This window comes from Boleophthalmus pectinirostris, unplaced genomic scaffold (assembly GCF_026225935.1).
Source record: "Boleophthalmus pectinirostris isolate CB_2022bp ecotype Guang Dong unplaced genomic scaffold, ASM2622593v1 HiC_scaffold_22, whole genome shotgun sequence".
Taxonomy (NCBI): Eukaryota; Metazoa; Chordata; class Actinopteri; order Gobiiformes; family Gobiidae; genus Boleophthalmus; species Boleophthalmus pectinirostris.
Window position 1 is genome coordinate 27,586,170 of NW_026571190.1, and position 21,365 is coordinate 27,607,534.

Below are 21,365 nucleotides of genomic sequence, written 5' to 3' on the forward strand. Positions count from 1 at the left end.
GGAACATATGTAATGAAAAATGATAGATGGAAATGCTTAAAGTCATACCACAGAAAATTCCAGGGAAAGCAAAAACACCTCCATGGAGACAAGAAGGTAGCAGACACACGAGAAAACTATGTAACTTTTCAAGCTGGGTACCTTCACTTTTTTATGTCCATGGATAAGATATTCCTTTGCCTGGAATGTTTCACTCAGTATGTCATTAAACATATCTTTAATATATTCAGTTATTCATGTTTTTAATTTAAAGAGTCCTAGAAAAACTGTTCTTATTGTCAGTGGAGTTGCCTGTTCACAGATCAGACCTGTAACTTGACAACTGATGTCACTGGCTTGTCTCTATGAGGAGAGACATTGAGACAGAGATAAGTGAAGGACCCTCCAATGGTTACATAGCGAACCTTTTAGTAGAATTAGACTTAGACAAATTTTATTGATCCACAAGGAAAATTATTTGGACACAGTAGTCAGATAAGGTACAAATATATATGTACACGTAAACATATATATTAATACAACGTATATCCGGGCTATATACAACAGGTGGGTAAGGAGAAACAGTGCAAAGATGGAACAGTGATTGACATGACATAGGTTATCTGTTACATAAGGGTGAGTTGTTGTACAGTTGTATGGAGGATGGTATGAATGTAGTCCTGTATCTCTCACTGTTTGAGTGGAGCTGTAGGAGCCTGTTGGAGAATGAGCTCCTCTGTCCCTCTATCGTCCGGTGCAGAGGGCGAGCAGGAGTGTCCGTGATGGAGCGCAGCCTGTCCAGCGTCCTCCTGTCCCTCACTGTGACACATGTCTCCAGCTCACAGCCGATCACGTGACCAGCTTTACGGATCAGTTTGTCAATCCGTTCATTGTCCAGGAACTTGCTGCACACATTGAAAGACCTGAGCTTTTTCTGGTAAAAGAAGTGTTATCTCTTTATAAATATTTTTATAAAGAGCAAAAAAGCACTAGAAGTAATAATAGTAATAGGTCTAGTTATAGCAGTAGTAGTTTTAAGTAGTTTTTAAGCTATTTCAGATGACAGCCAGAAGGTGTTGTTGTCAGTTAGAGTGAAGATAGTTACACCCCAATATTATTCATGACTTCCACTTTAATTATCTTCATACTCTATTAGGTTTATAGGAGCCTGTGTGTCATACTATATCATAAACAATGTTATTCTAAAAGCATTTATCATTATCACGTCTTACAAAATCAAATTTAATTGTGTCTAAATGTGTATTATAATTAGAAGGCATGAGTTATTTATTTCTATGTTTGGTATTGATTGCAAAAGGACGACACAAGAGAAGCACATTCCATTTCGGTTAATAGAAACCAAATTACTCTTGATTTGGTTTCACTTGATGGCGTTACCCTTCCTCCAGGGCCAGCTTTAAACACAATCATTAAGAAACACAATAAAAGATATTAGCCGCTCTCTTTCAAACATCAAAACTCTCTGATGGATCAAATAGACAGGGTTTATCTCAGAAAGGCAATACTCGTGAAAGCCTTTGTAAATAAATCATTTGTTTTGGCAGGTAAATGGATACAAAGTTGTCTGCAGTGCGAAAAAGAATGTCAGATTCTTTGAACTCTTAATTAAATTCTAGGCCCGAGAGCTCGTTCTATTGATTTTTAAGGAGATGGAGGAAATGATTGGACGGAGGCATATGATGGAATAAATCCCAGAATCTTAGCCAGTGCTCTGTGCTCAGTATATCAAATGGGCTTTGGAGTGGTGAGAAGCTTTCATGGATTTTAAAAAGAGTTTTGGACTGAATAGTGTTGCCTTTTTTTCCCAGACTGCCTTCAGACATTCTCAGCATTAGTGGAGGTTTCTTATGAATTCATATTGACAGCAGTAAAATGTTTTAAATGAAATATATTTTAGCACAATTCTGAAATCATTTGGTATTATACTTTTGAAAGCAACAGAGGTGGGTAGAGTCAGGGACATCGGAATAGGAGGGTAAAAGGTAGCGTTTACTTAGGAGGAGCCCTTCACAAAGTCTGTAACATGTACTTTTTCAACATTACTTCAAGTTTAAAGTAATATTAGTAATAGTAACTCAAGTAAAAGTACAAAATGTTATGGTTTTGTCATTGAATAAATGAAATATGAGTCATGAAGAACTATTACTCTAGTAGGAGTAATTGTAAGAGTAACTGTCTAGACATAATATCTGATTTATGATTTAAAGTTAATTAAAAGGACAATGCAATAAATACAGATGGACTGCATAAAATGAAAAAATAAAACACAAGAAACACAGATGTTCAAGTCATTTAATATTAGCACTAGACTTATTCACAGTGGTAAGCAGGGGAGTCAACAGTGGTTTGTTGTCTCGGGCCCTGGAGTCTCTAATTAATATTAAAAGAGGCCCATGTGAGTTTTTTTGCCCCACACCCCTAAATTTCTGTCGACGAGCCTGGTGGGAAGAGTAATCAAAGCTTATCCTCACGTAACAGAAGTGTTCCTTCAAACAAGTATGATGTCCAGAAATGTTATTGCTTTGTCTAGAATGTTCCACAGTATAGATTACACTCATCTATCATGAGGGAGACAAGTAGGTTACAGCACACATTACAATTCAGAACTGTGGAGAGTCGCCCTCCAAACCTTTTACTCAAATATGAGAGCTGCTACTTCAACTGAACATGGTGTCTGAAAACTACTCTGAGAAGTACAATTTTGTCTCAAGTAAATTGTGTAACAGAGTGGGGACAATACACCTCTGAGTGTTGTCCCCAAATGCCCTCTTTTGGTTAACAACAAAGCCATAGCCGTATAGTGCAAGAAGAAATTGTTTTTCTATAAGAGAAATACCCACAAATGTGATAAACAACGTCAGATTGCAGTTCTTTTCTATAGCTATAAACCTCCTGTGCACCTCTAATGCCTTGCACTGGGTTTGAGCTGATCCTGCCTCTGTGTATCTGTGTCTCTGTGTCTCTCCTGTGTCTCTGTGGAAATCTCCGTGTCTCTGTGTCTCTCTGTGTCTCTGTGTCTCTGTGTCTCTGTGTTCTCTGTGTCTCTGTGTCTCTGTGTCTCTGTGGGCATCTCTGTGTCTCTGGGGGTATCTCTGTGTCTTTTTGTGTCTCTGTGCCTCTGTGTGTCTCTGTGTCTCCATGTTTCTGTGTCTCTGTGGCCATCTTTGTGTCTTTCTGCGTCTCTCTGTGTCTCTGTGTCACTGTGTCACTGTGTCTGTGTGTCACCCTGTGTCTCTGCATCTCTGTGGGCCTCTCTGTGTCTTTGTGTCTCTGTAGGCATCTCTGTGTCTCTGTGTCACCCTGTGTCTCTGCGTCTTTGTGGGCATCTCCGTGTCTCTGTGTCTCTGCGTCTCTGTGGGAATCTCCGTGTCTCTGTGTCCCTGTGGGCATCTCTGTATCCCTGTGTCTCTGTTTCTCTGCCTCTGTGTCTCTGCGTCTCTGTGTCCCTGTGTCTTTGTCTCTGTATTTCTGTGGGCATCTCTGTGTCTCTGTGAGTTTCCCTGTCTCTCTGTGTCTCTTTGTCTGTGTGGGCATCTCTGTCTCTTTTGTTTATGGTCAGCATCTGAACTCGTCAAAGCCCTGCCATCACTCAAGGCTGCTGCACAAAGCATTCAGCATAAGCTTTTAGCTGTGACATTTCTCCCACCTATAGTTATATAAATGTGAGAATGCCTTTTATAGCACTGTGGCTGACTTAAGAATGTTAATGTAATTTTCTTACATTACATTGGGGCTATCAATGTTATGTTTATTGTCAATATTGTACCAACAACAATATACTGTAAAACTATTCAGGCAATACTAATCCGTTTCAGCTTCCTGTTATTGCCACTATTCAAAAGATATATTATTTTGTTTATATTGTTAATTTTATCACTTCTTTTTGATGAAGAATACATTTTACGGCCAATTTAGAAGCAGAGAAAATGTTAAAATGTTTTGTTTCATTCACACATATTTGAGTGAACCTGCATTATCAGTCAGTCTACAGCTCCATAGCTCAAAATACACTGTTTTCAAGTTAACAGCTATATTTTACTTTTTGTTCAGCAGAGAGTGGCAATTCCAGGGCTAAAATCATCCAAATGATTCAAGTGAAGGTGTATCAAGTTTAAAAAGACAGTGGAGAATCATAAGGTGGCAGAGAGTTTCTTATTTGAGAGAAGAACACAACCTAAATATGCAGGATTTGTGTGTTAAACATGTGTTAATTAAACTAAACACAATTCTAGGGTAATTTAAAACATTGAAACAGATCATAAGGTAATATGAGCCCTTTAATGGCTTTCAACACAATAAAACTATATAATTTGTTATTCTATATCTAAAGTTCATTTCGTGTGTGATGGGACAGGCTGCAGGTGGAGATGGGCCCTGATGGGGGATTTGGGTGATTACAGTAGTGGCACCCATCTGCTGATTGGACCAGAGCGGACGCTGCTTGACTTCAAAAGAACAGATGACAACAGTGTGGCTGCTGCTGTTTCCAGTACATAGCTACCAGCTGTTGTGTGCTTTTTTAACTTCTATTACAGCTCCTTTTTTGATTGTTTCTGTAAAATCACAGCTCTGAGCTCAGAAAATAGATATTGTCATCATGGCAGGGCTGTAATTTTGAAACATGTAATTTTGTGGATAAATCCGTAATTAGTTTCCAAAAACATCTGTCAGTTCTGTTAGCAGTGCAAGTGCAAAGTCTGACCGAAAGGACATTTCATTTTCTTAAACCCCAATTTGTTGCTTATTGAAATTCAAAACAGAAGAAGCTAATATGACATTTGCCTTTTGTTAAGTTTATTATTATTAGTCAACCCTTAATTTTTGTATTATAGAGATTTAAAAACGTACCTTTTGTTCTGTACCTCACTAGAATCATAATTATTCTTTGTACCAGTCCCAAATATTATATACATTTCATATAAGCGCAATAATATATATATTTTTTGTTTTTGTCAGTAATAAGACAGAGAGAGATTGGAATAGTCATAGATGCCAACTTGTTTCAATCTAGTCTGCGAAAAAAAACAAAAAAACATATTATCATGTATGTAAATCTCACTATTTATAATTAATGAGGCATCAATAAAAAAGTGGGGCATTCTCTAAATAAGTGGGACAAGGGACCACGGCCTAAATGACTGTGCAGGACAACCAATTTCTTCTGGCTGAGATAAATAGCCTTTATATCATGAAGTGTACTGTAAATGCAGATAACTGACAAAAAAAAAAAATAGACTGAGAAACACAAGAACTTTACTTAGTATTTTGGTACTTAACTAATAACTACATCAAATCAGGAACATAGTTCACTAAGTATCATGCATGGGAAACAACTTCTGTACTTGATAGTGTTGTTAAGTGTGTCACTTCTCAATTCAAGACATGCAGAATTGTGACAAAATAATAATAATAATAATAATAAAAAACAAAGCTGGAACAGCTGTAAAGTTGCCAAGTTGGATCCAGAAGCGACATCATCATTTAACAACTAATAAAAGGCAGTCGATTCTCTGTCTGGTGCATTTTCAAGAGTGAAAATGTATCTTTCAGAGGGTAGAGATTGATAGGCTCCATGAGACTCATGAGATCAGACACTTTACACAGTTTACACTGAACATCACTCATGGTTTGAAAAATCAGGTACTGGCCCTTTAAGTGAGCATAAGTCACAACAAATAGTGATGTTGTTGCACAGTCTCTTCATAACAAAGGTAGTTGGACACAGTTGCTGTATTGAGAGGGTCTTTGAATCAGTGGGGGAGCACAGCTGGTTCACTCACTGTGCATTAGCTCGGAGCAGCAGCCACCTCTGTGTTAGCACCTGTTTAGCCCCTGGTCTTCACAAAAACACAATCCTCACATGTTCTGCTTTACACTTCAGAGGTGCACAAACACACTCTCGTGCTTCGATTGGGTCTGGGGAGCTCAGGGCACCTTGGCTCCCCAAACAGATGGTACTGACACATGGAGGTCTGAGCCAGGAATGGGTACAGTCACTTTATTTGAAAGTGAAGAAAGAAGAGGGTGAGTTGTTTGCTGTAACTATGCAAAAAAGAGAAATTTCTGTAAACACATTTTTGCCCATCCAACCATGCAGCTGTTTTCACTTTCCATGATCAAGCAATTTGATTCGCTTTTATCTTTTATATTAATGTTAATATTTACTAAAACCTTTTAAAGGTGCACTCCTTAACTCTGGTGAGGGGTCCACCATGCTGCTGGTCTCCATGGTGATGTTATTCCTTTGCCTTAGATGTTCCACAGTATGTCATTTAAACAAATAAATCTTGGATGTGTTTTTGATTTCTTAAAACTACCACATAACAGATCTGACCTGTACTTGGCCTGGTGATGTGGCCTGCTTTTCTCCATGGAGATGGTAGAATTAAATACCATTCTGAATAACATTTCAAAAAAAGACTACTTGGACAGGTGACAGACCCTCTATCAAAAAAGTTCCAGAGTGCACCTTTAATTTTATATAATCACATGTACTTATTTATTAAACTTATCTTATGCCTAAAGTAAACAAGAACATAAAATTAAAAGATTAAAATAGCTTGATTTTTTAATATAGATTTATCAAAAAACTATCATAAAGTTGTAGCATACACATACGTTTTGAAGCTGAATTTTAATTAAGCTAATCAACCTGCCTCCACACAAAGACAAATAATATTATCCTCAAGAGGCAGAATAAATTAAATTTTGAACAAAGTTGCACAGTTTTCCTATGAGGAATCTTTCTGGAACAAGAAAAGGCCGTCTCTGCCAGATGAGACATGTAAACCAGCTGCACTAAATTGGCTGTTATTCTCAGAGGCGTGGATCAAAGTAAACACTCCACTGGGACTCCACATGAGCCCGGGATACTACTGCTAATGACACACAGCGTTATGGCTCTTAAGGCCCCTGACAAGCTGATAAACTCTGCTTTGACACATGCTTAACAAGGTAAGCACTGGTTTGTCTGACTATTCCAGAGGACATAAACACATCTTACTTACAACATTGTTAGTCACACCAGTCGATGGCCTCTCTAACCACCACATGGTCACAAATGTTACACTGCAAAAACTCAAATGTAGCTGAGTTATAATTACTTGATTTAAGAATAAATCAAACTGAATAAACTTCACTTGACAAGTAAAATGATCTACCAATGGTACAACACTTTTTAAATGAAAATACATCTTGTTACACTTAAGATCAGAAAAAACAACTCTTAGCATTTAAAATAAGAAACAAAATCTCATGTTGCACATTTTTATTCCAGTAAGTAAATTGAATTTACGTTGAAAGTAAAATGTTCTTAATTTAAGCCACTTTAAATTATCTAGATATTGCTTTTTGCAGTCAACCTTCATCGCTCTCAAAGTGGTTTACATCTAGGTCTGTCCTGATGATTACTATATTGACTTATCATTCAATATATGAAAGTTGGAAGAATATATTGGGGTTCAATATTTATCGTGTGTACATTTTCTTTGCAAAAGTGGGAAGATTTGGTTTATTTTTATTGTAATACTATAAGATTTGAACTGTAGAGGGTTGGATAACTTCATTGGCTATTTATTGGTTCATTACACTTTTTATTTGTTGCAGCTCAGGCCTTTGAATAATACTATATATTTAAAAATGGTTTACTGGGATTAACTTGTATTATTGTTGTTGTGTCAGTGGCATTAAGTAGTAGTATATAATATTATCATTTAACGCTGTATATTTGTGTAAAAATACATCATGCTTCAAAATTTGTTTTCGTGACAGGCCTATTTACATCAAGGAACCACTCACCCTTTCAGACACCAGTTTATGTAGACAATGAGGGTGAAGCGGATAAAGTGTCTTGTCCAGTGACACAATGAAAGTATTCATCTGTGGGAGCTGGAATTGCAATGTCAAAATATGGTACAGGGGATTTTCCGGTGAGTTTTATGTGAGAAGCACGATTCAGGATTTTAGTTTTGAACTTTAGAGGATGTGCATTAGTACATGCTGAGCTACTGCCACCCCAAACTAATGATATGTTGATAGTGGTGAGATTAGGAACTGAACCGGCAACCTTCCAGCGAGTGGGCAACTCTGAAGTAACTCATGCTCAACTGCGCCTCTAAAACTGAAAAAAAATTAACAAAACAAAACATCGTGGTATACAAGAGTCATCTTTATTGATCATTTGTGAGTTCACTTGAATCACCAGACAATGAAAGCAAAAAAACAAAGTATCATAAAACACTAAATGTACCAAACAAGACAATTAAATAAGCATAAAACTGCAGCGTGATTGTTTTTTGGAGGAGGAAATTATGGCAAGTCAGTGTAAGAAAAGTCCATAAGCACATCTGCTCCTGTCAGACAACACAGACGCATTAGGGCCAAAACATTACTTGGGGAAAAAAACTGTTAGAAATCCATTTTGCTGGTAATACAACATGTACTGGTGTGAACTGTGATCCACTTGAGTCATACTTCAGAAGACATTATAAATAGATTTGCATAATGTTTCACAGTTGTGTTGGAATCAATCTATTCCAGATCTACAGACAGGTATAGCGTATGCATAATGTGTAGAAGCAGACAGCAAATACAACCGTGTGTTTGTGGAATACCAATGTGCCCTGTTTCTCTCCAGTGTGTCTCTGTCAGCAAGAAGTGTGATATATCCATGCAAAATGTGAGCCACATATTGCTATAAAAACAACTTTGGATTGAAAAAAGCACCATGTTTTAAAGCTGACTACAGTGAGACAGTCAGTGGAAGTATCAGTCATGCTAAAATACATGTTTTTCTTATAACAGTTACATTTTATAAGAGTATAATATCAATATTACTGTGTGGTTCAGTGTGAGAGTGCCAGTCTATTCTTACATGATCGTATATTACACAAAGTGAACAGGTCTGAAATGTGCTGCTCCTCAGTGACCGTGAGCACAAGGCAAAGTTATACAAACTTAATGTTCTAAGAAGTGTTATTACTTTAACAGAAACTACACAGGTTTTCAGCCATAGCTGGTACCCTCACAAAGACAATCATACATTTGCACTCACATACACTAAAAGAAAGGTGAAGATTATCTTTGCAGCATTCAACCAAGGCTGGTGATATTGGAACGGCCACCAGGGGGTGCTACAATGCGGTGGCCAGACCTTCGTGGGACATTGTCATCTACCTGAGCCCCTGCAAAGAACAGATTTTATTCAGAGTTAATTCTAGGTAGGCATACTTCTAATAAAGTAAAAAATAATAGTGTTGCATACCCGATAGGCTGAAGTTGGACTGGTGGAGGTTGCGTACAGGAGGGGGCTGGTTGGTAGTTGGTGATGTTTTGGCAGAAGGAGATGGAGTTATATATTTGGGCATGGATGGCACTTCATAGACTGGACCATCATAAAGCCCACGGGTCACACCCTTCTTGTTATTCACCTGCACAAAATGGATTACCACATTATTATATTAAATGAACAGTAAGAAAACGTGTACATGCATAATTAAGCAACTGAACCTGGGTTGCCTGTGCCTTAACTTTCATTTCGCAGACAAATTTTTCTCATTTTCAGTATATGGACAGGCCATGTCTCATATAAAAGCTCAGAACTTTTTTCACTCCCTGAGCTGCAGAGGTTGTGCTTGCATAGATTAATGGTTGGCTTCAGGTGCTGAGCTTTTAGGGAGTGAAGATTTAGATTTTAAACAGTTTGATTTCAACATTGAAGCACTGAAATTTGAAAGCAAAATGAGAGACTCTTTTCTATTCCCCTTGAGAACCAAAACACCAAATTATGACCTACACCACTGTGCTATCATGTCGTTTTTTTCTAAGGAAGAAATTGGAATTATTAGCAGTAAAATTAATATTAGGTTGTGCACGTGTTTACCTCACTGGGAACAGGGATAGGTCAAGTTTATGAAAGGTAAAACCATCATCTTACAGACTGTCCCTTTAAAATGACAAAGCAGCCACCCTTGTAACATCATGCACCCGGCTTTTCTTTCTTTCAGTATACCTGGTTCCTGAACTTTATGCGCTGGTAGGCCAAATCAGGGAAAGGCTTGCGTGGAATGAATCGCCCGGTACCCTGCTGAGCCTGTAGTTTTCCGTCCTCATACACCACTCGACCTTGACACAGGACCAGAGCCGGCCCCCCGCGGCACTCCAGACCCTCAAAGATGTTGTACTCAGAGGCCTGGTAAGAGTGGATAAGCAAGACACACAGAGGAAATGTTAAACGGGAATTATTGAGAACAAAGAAGAAGTGCTCTATCATCCCTAACACCATTTACAACGCTGATAGCATGTAGTGTCTGGGGTCCCTGCATCAAACGGCTGGAAGGAAGGGGAGGAGGCAGCTGAGAAAATAGGGGTGAAGGCGGGCGGGCAGAACAGTGACAGTGATTTTGGGGGGATGGGACAGAGTAGGTGGTGGGTGGAGGGGTATAATCCCTCAAAGCAGCAGCAGACTGGATTAGGGCATACGAGAGTGAATATATTAACAACAGTAAGTGCTCTGAGTCACGATGAATTTCATTGTAGTGGGTTTATATTTTAAATAAATAATAAGTAATAAAGTTTGTGGTTTGTGTGGCAAAATTTTATACTAAACCTCAGTCTAGTTTTGTACTATTTTATTGACACTTTGCAGCTGATATCACAAACATTCCTACATACATGAAGCTAAATGAAAGCACTATTCTGTTAGAAGCTTTGTTACTCAATTTAGACATAATCTGAGCTTTATTTTAACACAGTCTGACCAGAAAGATCTGATTTGGTTTTAACTACGACAGGTGAGCTGATTTGTGCTTATCTCACACATAAAATTACAGACAAAAAATAGCTATTAGCCTACAGTTTTTCAGGTAGACACTCTCAGCCTAAACTGGACCTTGAACACTCGTATTCATCACAAGCTCCTGAAAATGTATTGTCTAAATTCATTTTGTATTTTTTCTTGAGTTTTCAGACTGTCTAAAAACTTTTATGGCAGTTATTTTTAATGTGTGCATCGGTAACTTGGTAACTAATGAACATCGCACCATAGAAACACGCACCCAGCATGAGATCATTGCAAAGTATCAATAGTCGAATACAGAATTGTTTGAAGCCCTCACCGACTGCTGGTCTTTGGCAGTGATCGTCTTCATGAGGTCAGGGTCCCAGATGACGATGTCGGCATCAGAGCCCACTGCGATCCGCCCTTTCCGTGGGTACAGGTTGAAGATTTTGGCAGCGTTAGTGGATGTGACGGCCACAAATTGGTTTTCATCCATTTTCCCAATTGCCTGAAAGAAAGAAAAGAAAGAAAAACACCTAAATATGTAATAAAGACGAGTAAAGGCAGAGATACAGTGAGAGCTACAGGACTACATTCATACTGTACTCTATACAACTGTACTATACAACTGTACAACAACGCGTCCTCATGTAACAGATATCCCTTTGTCCTGTCAATCATTATTTCATTTTTCCTTGTGTCACTGGCATCTTGTATATAGATGAGATATATTTGTATAACTATATTTCTATATTTTATTTTTACTTGTACATGTACATTTATATAACTATGCCTTATTTGACACTAGTCTCTCGCTATTTTGCTACTTATTTTGAGTTATTTTTGCCCGTTGGTATTATAATATATTGTGATTTTGAGCTATTGTGTCCAAATAATTTCCCTTGTGGATCAATAAAGTTTGTCAAAGTCTGTAATGAATACTGAATGGTGTATTTTAATTCTGCACACTCACCACAGCCTTGTCCCACACAAACCCCATCCTCTCCTCTACTCCATTGGTTCCTTCTGGGATCAGGGTGAAGTTATCTTTGCCAATGGCTTTTTGGGCCACGCTGTACGCACAGTGAGCACTGCCCACAACTTGTAGGTCCCCACTGTATGAAAAATAAACAGTCCATTTTTAAGTAAATCGTATTTTAAAGATGCACTCTGCACACTGGTACTTGACTGGAGGGTCTGTCATCTGCTTGTCTCCATGGAGCTGTCTCTAGAATGTTCCGCATTATGGCCATAATCTTGTGGATCTCCACTGAGACTTGCAAGCCAAATTATAGGTTAGATTTGTGGAGAGGCCCAATCACAGCATGACCAGATGTTTTTAAAGATATTTTTTAGCCATAAATAGCATCTGTAGTTGAATAAATGCAACACAGATTAGTTTAATATCATACTTTGGACAATTTAAACTAAAGCATTAACATCTCTATGGAGACAAACAGCTGCTGGTTTCTATAGATATGCCACTGCTCTGCTCCGAATGTTCCTCTGTATGACATTAAACAGCTCTACCTTACATGCATTCAATTATAAGTGGCTTTATAGTTCAAAAATACCAAGAGGCATTCTGACTGTGAGCGAAGTTAACTCTCCACAGATCTGACCTGTAACTTGGTCTGGTTTGGTCTCCATGAAGATAGAATGGTTTAACGCCATACTATGAAACATTCCAGACAAAACAATGACAACTCCATGGAGACAAGCAGGTTGCAGACACTCACCAGAAAAGTTACACAATGCAATTTTATGGATGGATGCTGTCAATTCTAAAAGTTATAACAAGAGACGTTGCGAGAGAATGGAGTATGGTTGCATTTCTTACGTAAAGTGATGTTTCTCCGTTTTAGCCACTGGGGGTCCCTAAAGAGCATGTGCATTAAAAGTGTAAGTCTTGTCTAGGCCTAGGGCAAACAAAACAGAGCTGAGCAAACTGGTGCAACACTACTGCAGTACGGCCTTTAAAGCATAAACTACAACACAAAGGAGTTTTATGAGACTTCATCTTATTATGAATAAGAGAGAGTTAGATTTATAACCATCACAATGTGTCACCGAGCACATTCTTTTTGTTAATTAGTCAGTGAATTTAATTTGTGTAATCGTTACAAGTGCTCTGTCCTTGTATCTTGGAAATGTAGCTAAAGACATTTATTTCCAGCCGAATAAGAAATAAGAAAAGCATTATGACAACACTGGAGTGACAGGAAAGGCTCGAGCTTCAGGCACGAGCGGAGGAGACGAGAGGGGAGTTCAAGAGTAGGAGGAACATGGTATCCAAGGCAACAGATGATGAAGGATTGTAGTTCTGGAGCTATTTATGGAATTGAGGACAGTCAAAAGTGAGTAGCAGGGCGTTAAGTTCATGTGAGTAAGTCTGCTTGCTTTCCTAGTGTAATTGCGTTTTTTATTGAATTGACAGAAAAGATATGTTTGAATGTGCTCTTGCATCTGAAGAGTGTTTTGTGCATCTTTATTACTATTATATGCCAAGGAAATCTCTATCTTTTAACGTACCAGGCCAGCAGTGTGCTCAGATGATCGGGGGTGGTTGGGTCTGGACTCAGAGGAGGTGAAGTGACATAAGCTGCTGCCTTTGCCCAGTTCTTGCTCCAGTAGTGAGACCCATCAGTAGCAAGGCCAGCTGTGATTGGCTCCCCAAACACCACAGAACCTAGAAACAGAAATGGACCATAAACTCATTAAAGGTCCTACTCCTGTGGGTTTTAAGCCATGATATAATGTTGTTACCGCCTGTTGTTTTTTCATTCCCATATGTTTGAATAATCCTGCATTATTAGTCTGTCTACATTCCCAAAGGTCAAAATGTTCTGTTCCATCTTATGTGTCATGAAGCAGTAGTTAACAGTTACCTTTTATGTTCAGTAGAGATTGTGAGTTCCAGGGCTAAAATCATCCAAATGATTTTTAGTAAAGAGTTCAAAAACACAGTGGAGAACTTCCTATATTACTGTAAGAGAATTTAAGTAATTTATCTTCCAAGTACATCTCAGTTTAACATTGACACACAAAAGCTATATTTACACAATGATCTTCCCTTGTCATACCATTGGCATACCACTATATAAATTGTGGCATATTGCTGTCTACTGTCTACTGGCCTTCATAATTTCACTAAATGCTGACTAACTGGTGCCTACTGGCCTTCATAGTCTCACCACTTGCTTTATAAACCTCCTCCTTTGGAAGCTTAGTAAGGGCCTTGAACGCTCAAAGATCAAACTATGTTCTCTTTTGAAATCATACTATTTTGATTTTTCAAGTCTCCCCGGGCTCGTATTATTGATGGTAAATAAACTTCTCTTGCTTAAGACATCCAGTTGGTCTCCAGCCTTTTACTTCCACCATTTCCAGGACAAGCTTAAAACTTCGACAACAATTACCACTTGACATCACAAGGTGGAATAGTGTGTTTTCAGTATGAGCCTAAATATGCAGGTTTGTGTGTTAATATGTGTGAATGCAACAAAACACAATTCCATGTACTGTTTGTATGTTTTTGATGAGGAAACAGAAGATAGCATAATATGGGCCTTTTAAGCATTTGTAATCTCCCAGACCTTTTCTCCTGGCTTGTGTGATGGTGTCCGCTGCACTCTTGCTCATGACTTTTGTGATGTAAACTGGACAGTTCACGCGGTTACCCAGGGTGACAGCACGAAACACTGCTTCAGCCTCCAACTTAACAGAATCATAACATTAGAAATATTATATTATTCATATTCATTTTGTTAAAGGTATGTGTTTTTAAAAATCAAACATTACCTCTTCAGGTCGGCTCAGAGGGTGCCCTTCAGGACCAGTGATTCCCATGCCAAGAATTTTACTCTGTTCCTGAAATAGTGTGAAATAATTGGTAAATAAAAATTAACGTGCATGTGTCTATTTATTTAGGTTTATGAGGGGTAGTTTCTATCAGCTCTCAGCTTTATATGACATACTCTGCTCAATCACATGGGCAGTTAGCAGTGCTTCCCTGATCAGCCATTCCCTTCTACATTCTGTTCAAAAGCCAAACACAGGCACTAATTTGAAGCACGTGTTTCGCAAATGCAGGAGATATCATCTTTTGAAAATTCTCGTATCATTCAGAACAAAATATATAACTTATTTTACCTGAGATAAGTAATAGTTCAGTGCTTTGTTTGTTAATTCTGAGAAAAAGCCATTTATGTATATTTAAAAGTGTAAGCAGTCATGTTTGTTTTTTTAAATCAACCTCTGAAATTAGAGAGACAGGATACATCTCCAGATCCACTTGTCTTGGTAAAAATTTTGTTAAAGCGTGTGATTCTGGCTGGTCAGGTAATAGTAAAACAACAATCACACACATACTCAGACTAAGAAAAAGTTTTGCAACGCACCCTTTGATATGCATACATTAATTACGAAATTAATTAACTTTTATTACCCGTCTCTTCAATAAACATCCATTATTTCATTTGCAAAGGGCACACGATAAATAGTGAATATTCGAGAATGAGCCCGCTCCACTTCCACATCTCTCTTGTATTGTTTGTCCTCACACTCAGAAGTTAAAGGTTTTTCATCTTGCTCTGAATTACTGATTAAGCAGCGCATCATTGTAATTCACTTGCTCTCATTAGAATCTATTGGCCTCATTTATCTACACATAGATCATAGTCTTCAGGGTAATTGTCACCTTAATCAGGATCATTATTTCCCAGTGACCGCCACCTCCCTTCATCACAGCTGTCGGCGTTGCTCGCACCCTCACCTTTACCACTGTGTGCACCCATGCTTCATCATCAGCATTAGTCTAATAACTGTGCCCTCATATAAACCTGTCATCTTCAGCAGCTGCACTACCATTTGTTTCCCACTGCGCCTGGAGCTGCAAGAATACAGATGACCACAAAACTTTCAAGTGATAATTATACTGGGTTTTTTTTTTGTGGTTAATATTTGAACTAAAGTTGGCTGACAACAAAAGCGTCCAATATGTATGACTATTTATTGGTTGTAGTCAGCCCAGAAAGTCGCATATTGTTTGAATTTTTACTCATGCAAAGTTGTTCAGTAGTTACTTGAGAAATACGTAACAGCTACATAACACATTTGGATCATTTCATTTATGTTTTAAGGAAATAAATATTGTTTTCAGTCTCTGCTCTGGTTGATATTGGGTATTGGATACTTAAAGGTATAGCATCAGAACTGGTATCGGAACTGAAAAAGAAGGAAAAGAGACACATGGTCTGTTCATGTCAAAAACAAGCACATAACAAGCAGGTTTACACATAAAAGGGGAAAAAAAACATATAAGGGACAGACAAACAACGCAGATTTTTACAGAATCAACAATCGAAAAAATTAAACTATTATTTATCTCAGGTATAAGAAGTGATAAAGTAATATATTTTGTTCTGGATGTTACTAGAATCTTCTGCATTTGAGAAACACTTTTATAAATTAGCAGCTGTGTTTGGACTGTCTCAAGTTTGGACTGAGATTGTTCATGCTCAATTGTCCGGATTCAGTCCCTTCTGGATTTGAAGAGAACGTAGAAGGGACTGGCTGGACAAGCAAATAATAATCTGTATCTTTTATGGACACTTACTTGTGCAATCAGGTCTCCATTTTCAGCATGCACTAGAACAACAGCACCCATTTCCTTCAGAAAGGAGAAGGCTTGATACAGCTAAAATAAAAAAAAAAAAGAAATATATCAGATACTGTCATTACTCACATGCAAATTATACTGATATTGGTAATAAATAACTTACCTCTGAGTCTGTCATCTGGAACACATCCTTATAGGCCATAAACACTTGGAATGAGTTGATCCCTAAGACAGACACCCAAGATAGAAACACTAGTGACACCAAGCGTTCACACACAGACAGCAAGCAAAGGTCCTAATAGATTCTTGTGGGCTCTAAGGCATGTTATAAAGTTGTTACCTCCTCAAAAGCATACTCTGAGTTGTGTTTTGTTTTATTCACACATGTTTGAGTAAACCTTTATGATTAGTCTGTCTACATCTTCAAAGCTTAAAATTCTCTGTTCACTTTTCGATGTCATGTAGAAGTAGTTTTCAAGCAAACTGCTGCCCTTTACCTTTTGTTTTGTAGAGATTGACACATGTATTACCACATGACATGACAAGGTTGAACAAAGTGTTTTCCATTTGAGATTTGTCTAAATATACAGGGTTTTTTGTGTTAAACATATGTGAATGAAGCAAAACAAAAACTAAAACAAAAGCATTATAACATACAGTATACCAGAAAATAGCATTATACAGGCTCTTTAAATTACTTGTACAGAAGCAATGCAGCCTTTTTGGCAAAGAAATTCTATACATTCATGTGAAACAACGCATCCAAGTGAAATAGCAGAAAGATGAAAACTGGGGACAAGAGCAGTTTTCCTGTTTCACAAGTGAAGTGATTTCTGACTTAGAACAGATTACAAGCCTATTCTACAGCCAGCCACCATGACGCCACTGTTATGAAACAAAAGGGTTCTGCTGTAAGAGGATTCAGCACATTTTCTGCCAAACTGCCTCTAAATCTGTCTCAAATGCGATGCTGCACTGGTGCAAAACACAACTTAAAGGGGCACTAAGTTACTTTTTGGTTGGGGGTCGGACACCTTCCTATTTCTGTGGATTTGTCATTGCTCTGCCAGCATGACTTTAAACAGCTCTACCTTACATTTATTAAATTATACATTTATAACTTAAAAATACTTATAAAAACAGCATTCTGACTGTGAGCAGGGTTTACCTCTCCACAGATCTCACCTGTAACTTGGTCTGGTTTGGTCTCCGTGAAAGATTTAATACCATACAGTGAAAACATTCCAGACAAAGCAATAACATCAAAACATCTCCATGGTGAAAAGCATCTGACAGACCCTCCACCAAGAAAAGTTACACCGTGCACCTTTAAGACTTATAGACAAATTTTACCCTTGGAAGAGTGAAATGTACCTTTGTCTTGCACCAGTAGCTCCAGCTCATCTTTGACTGTTTCGTCCCAGTGTGGGATGTCCACATGCAGAGAGTAATCACAGCACGCCTTCTTATCGGCTGCTTCCTGCCAGCGCTCAAACGCCGCCAACAAACTCTGGTCAGGCTGAGGGCTCACATGGTCAACTGTGAGGGAGAGCACAGGTCGTCAAGGTTACAATCTGAGAGAAATAATAACTATGCAAACACAAATTCAAGTTCAGATGAAGGACACATTTAAACAAGTGGAAAAGTATGTTTTTAGTAGCACGTTACATCACAGTAATATATGGTATTACAGGCAAATGTCTGATACACCATATATATTACAGGGAATCTGCGTCTCTCCAAAGAACACTTTTCCATGTATTATCACTTATTTATACACTTGTGAGTGAGAAACACAATTTTGATTATTCATATGTTTCGTATGAAGAATTGACAATAAACTTTTTTGAATTTGAATTTGAAATAAATGAATGACTAAAAGTGAAAGGTAATGTAATTATCCCTAAACCAAAGTGAAGTCTGTAAATTACCAGGAGACACTGTCTTTCTCTAACAGTGTCAGATTTGATTATAAATTAATTATTCAATTATAATGAGTCTGGATGCATAAATTCAAAACAATCCGAAGATTCTGAGTTTTTGTTTTATTATTCTAATCTATATGTCCTTGTTTTTTTCTGATTGAAATACACGCAGCATAACAGTAACACAAATAGACACAGTGTGGGCCTGTGTTGTACCTATGATAAGTTCACACTCACTGATCATAGTGGTGCCCCCGCTGAGGGCCGCCTTGGTGCCCTGCAGAAAGTCATCCACAGGATACGTGTCCAGGAAGGGCTTCATGAAGCAGGTGTTGACATCTATTCCTCCTGGTATCACCATGCGGCCATTAGCCTCGATTACCTTCACATCTCCTGGGACGATCAGGTTCTCTCCTACCTCTCTATAAGGCATTTACAGACAAAAGACACATTAGCTTGACTGGGAAGAATAACAGATTTACATGAATAGAACTGAAAATACTCACTTGATAATACCATCTTCAACATAGACATCAGCAAACATGGACAGGTCATCGTTCACCACACGCCGCCCTTTGATCAGCAGCTTTTCACCCTGTGGTTTAGAGTATACAATAAAAGTGAATTTAGACAACTGCTGTGAAATGACTGAGGGAACATGTTTCACTTAAACATATCACACACATGAAATTCACAGAGGAAGGATTATGTGCATGTGAACCCTCCTCCACCATGGACGACTGAATTGCAAATGTTATGTTTCTATGGCAACCTAAATCCATTCACGGTTTGAAAAAGATATTGCTGGATTATTTTGGATAGGCATTATTTATTGTGTTTATTCTGCTATTGCCTATTACATCGGGAACTGCCATCGCTATGTTGTACAGTCCACTAAACACAATCAACGCAATGCATTTGAGTGCAATTATGTTAGGCAGCTATCCTCTCCTCTTTTCTATCACTATCACTTTTGTTTATTTTCTGCACCACTCTCCGTTTCATTGCCACATCAAATTAAAATAATAATCGCTTTGACAGGCAACGTTAAGTGCACGGTTAATTACAGACAGACGTAGCCCGGAGATGTGTGGCCTCTTTGTCTTCACTCAGTCGGGTAACAGAAGAAGCCTTATGCTCTTTGCCTCCACTCTCCACGCTAAGAATTTAATCCCTTGTGTCGGGATTTGTGGTGCGTCGGCTAACCAGGCTAGCCGGCTCTCTTACCGTCAGATGGGGGATGCAATTCTCCTGTACCGTGCTCCCCGACATCCCGCCGCCTTGTTGGGGTTCTAGCCTCTGACATGTGCTGACACTTGTACTCTATGTTGTGCTTAACCCTTTTGTCCCCCAGTTGCTACTTAGTATTTACGGGTTGGACATCAAAGCCGGTGTGTTTTCGGTGGGAGCGCGGAGGTATGACAGCCAGGAAGCGCGCAGGTGACAGCTCTGTGCGTGCGCGCCTGCTCGTGGTATGGCACACGGGGAAGAAAGAGCGCCCCCAAAGCCCCAACATCACAGTACTCAGTACTTGTGGTGGAGGAGGCCTATGTCAAAACACAAACAAGTGACGCGCTCTGTGCTGTGTGGTATCAGCACCATGTCGAATTGGACAGTTCCACAAAGAAATCATCCATAACAATGCGCTAAGATAATGCAGCTATAGGCCAGAGTAATGATCAAAGACAACTCACTGAAATCCAACCACTGATGACAAAAAGATAAGACCTTGTTTACTTTTAGGCTGTACAATCAACAAATAAATGAAGCCAATATGTAGGCTACTGTGTGCCTTTCCTCATACCTCTCCAAGTAAAGTGTTATTTGCAGTTGAAGCGTTTACTCCGGTGGCACTGTCGCCTCCTTCGTGCTCCACCTGTGCGTTGCTCGGTGGGGCCTCCGGGGCGTTAGCGGGGTTCTTTCCATTGGACTCCCCGGTGTCCAGGAGCCTCTCCCGGCTGCCGCTCCTCGGGGTGCGGCTGCCCTTTCTCCCAACCGCAAAGTCGTCAAAGTCTATGGTCTTGCTGTCAAACGCGCCCTCCACGGAGCTGAACATGCCATAGCTTTTCCTTTGCTTCGGCCCGGTGTTGATAGGGCCCGCCAGATAGACTGGCAGCTCGTCCTCGCGGTTCCACTCTCTCCTGCAGTCCGACATGGCTTGTGTTGTTGATGGACTCACTCCTCCCAAACTGAGACGACAGGACTCCTCGTTAGGGCGTTTCAGAGCCGGGCCGCTGCAGCTCAGCCTCCCTCGTACTCGAGCTGGCTGGTTGCTGTGAGCAATAACTGGTGCTCTCAAAAGTCTTGCACGTTAATACATGCAGTTCCAGCTTTAAAGGGGGCGTTGCCTCATAGTGCATATACTGTATCAGCATAAGACGATCAACATGCAACTCGCAAAAATGCAGAGCTCATTGTGTGCTCGCTCAGTGGGTCAGAGCAACAGAGGATTAGATTAAAGCCCGCACCTTTTAACCCACATCTGGAGCTCAGAGCTGGAGACAGAGCTGAGCCCTCAAGCATGAGCTTGCACTTCCCACACACCAAAAAGTGAAAGAAACACATGATACTTTGTGTTTGCAAGCAGCCAGTGGATACTGATCAAAAACGCGTTCAAAACCTTTATATTTTCAACTAATACGACCAGGCTGGAATCAGAATAACTGACCCCATAAATTCAGTGGCCACACTGTCCTTTCAGCACCGGCGCAGGTGGACAGCTCCAACCAACAATGCCTTTCAGGACGATTATTAAAGTCGTATGTTGTTGTTGAGTTAAAAGGGAAGCCCACCGAAATAAAACTGACCACGAAAATGATGGAGGCAAATTTATAAAGTTTAGCACTTACACCCTTGAATCGCCCCAGTGTTCTGCTGTAGGGTCATAAACTGTTATGCTGTGAATTCACATGATCATTAAATTGATCTAAATTGATAATGACAATAATAGTTAAAAATGTTGATCACTTTTCAGAATTTTGAATGATTCCTGATGTGAATGCCGCTATCATGTCACTGTTCGCGAATACAGCCAATAGCGAAG

General features: G+C 39.2%; 1 protein-coding gene across 6 annotated transcripts; it reads right to left on the minus strand.

The window, feature by feature from the left end:
• Nucleotides 1-9,090: 9,090 nt before the first annotated feature.
• On the minus strand, nt 9,091-20,477 carry crmp1 (collapsin response mediator protein 1). Of its 6 annotated transcripts, XM_055158139.1 has the most exons (15): nt 20,127-20,477; nt 19,629-19,637; nt 18,829-18,929; nt 18,560-18,744; nt 17,772-17,936; nt 16,561-16,622; nt 16,395-16,475; nt 14,579-14,647; nt 14,374-14,494; nt 13,310-13,466; nt 11,751-11,892; nt 11,115-11,285; nt 10,010-10,189; nt 9,263-9,428; nt 9,091-9,182 (listed from the first exon to the last, which is right to left on the minus strand). In XM_055158139.1, exons 1-15 carry the CDS (start codon nt 20,475-20,477, stop codon nt 9,091-9,093), a joined length of 2,052 nt encoding a protein of 683 aa, XP_055014114.1. The 6 variants fall into 6 exon arrangements, with proteins under 6 accessions (XP_055014114.1, XP_055014117.1, XP_055014116.1 ...); XM_055158142.1 differs by lacking the exon at nt 19,629-19,637 and having other exon boundaries at nt 18,829-18,959; nt 20,166-20,477; XM_055158141.1 differs by lacking the exon at nt 19,629-19,637 and having other exon boundaries at nt 18,829-18,956; nt 20,151-20,477.
• Between the last annotated feature and the right edge of the window lie 888 nt (nt 20,478-21,365).

Excerpts from the sequence above, each read along its gene's own strand:
- crmp1 (XM_055158139.1), bottom strand. The coding sequence starts at position 20,477 with ATGTCGGACTGCAGGAGAGAGTGGAACCGCGAGGACGAGCTGCCAGTC. Across the intron at positions 14,648-16,394 it reads ATGGAGACCTGATTGCACAA|GAACAGAGTAAAATTCTTGG; the intron begins GTAAGTGTCCAT and ends ACACTATTTCAG. Across the intron at positions 13,467-14,373 it reads CACACAAGCCAGGAGAAAAG|GTTCTGTGGTGTTTGGGGAG; the intron begins GTCTGGGAGATT and ends TTCTGTTTCTAG.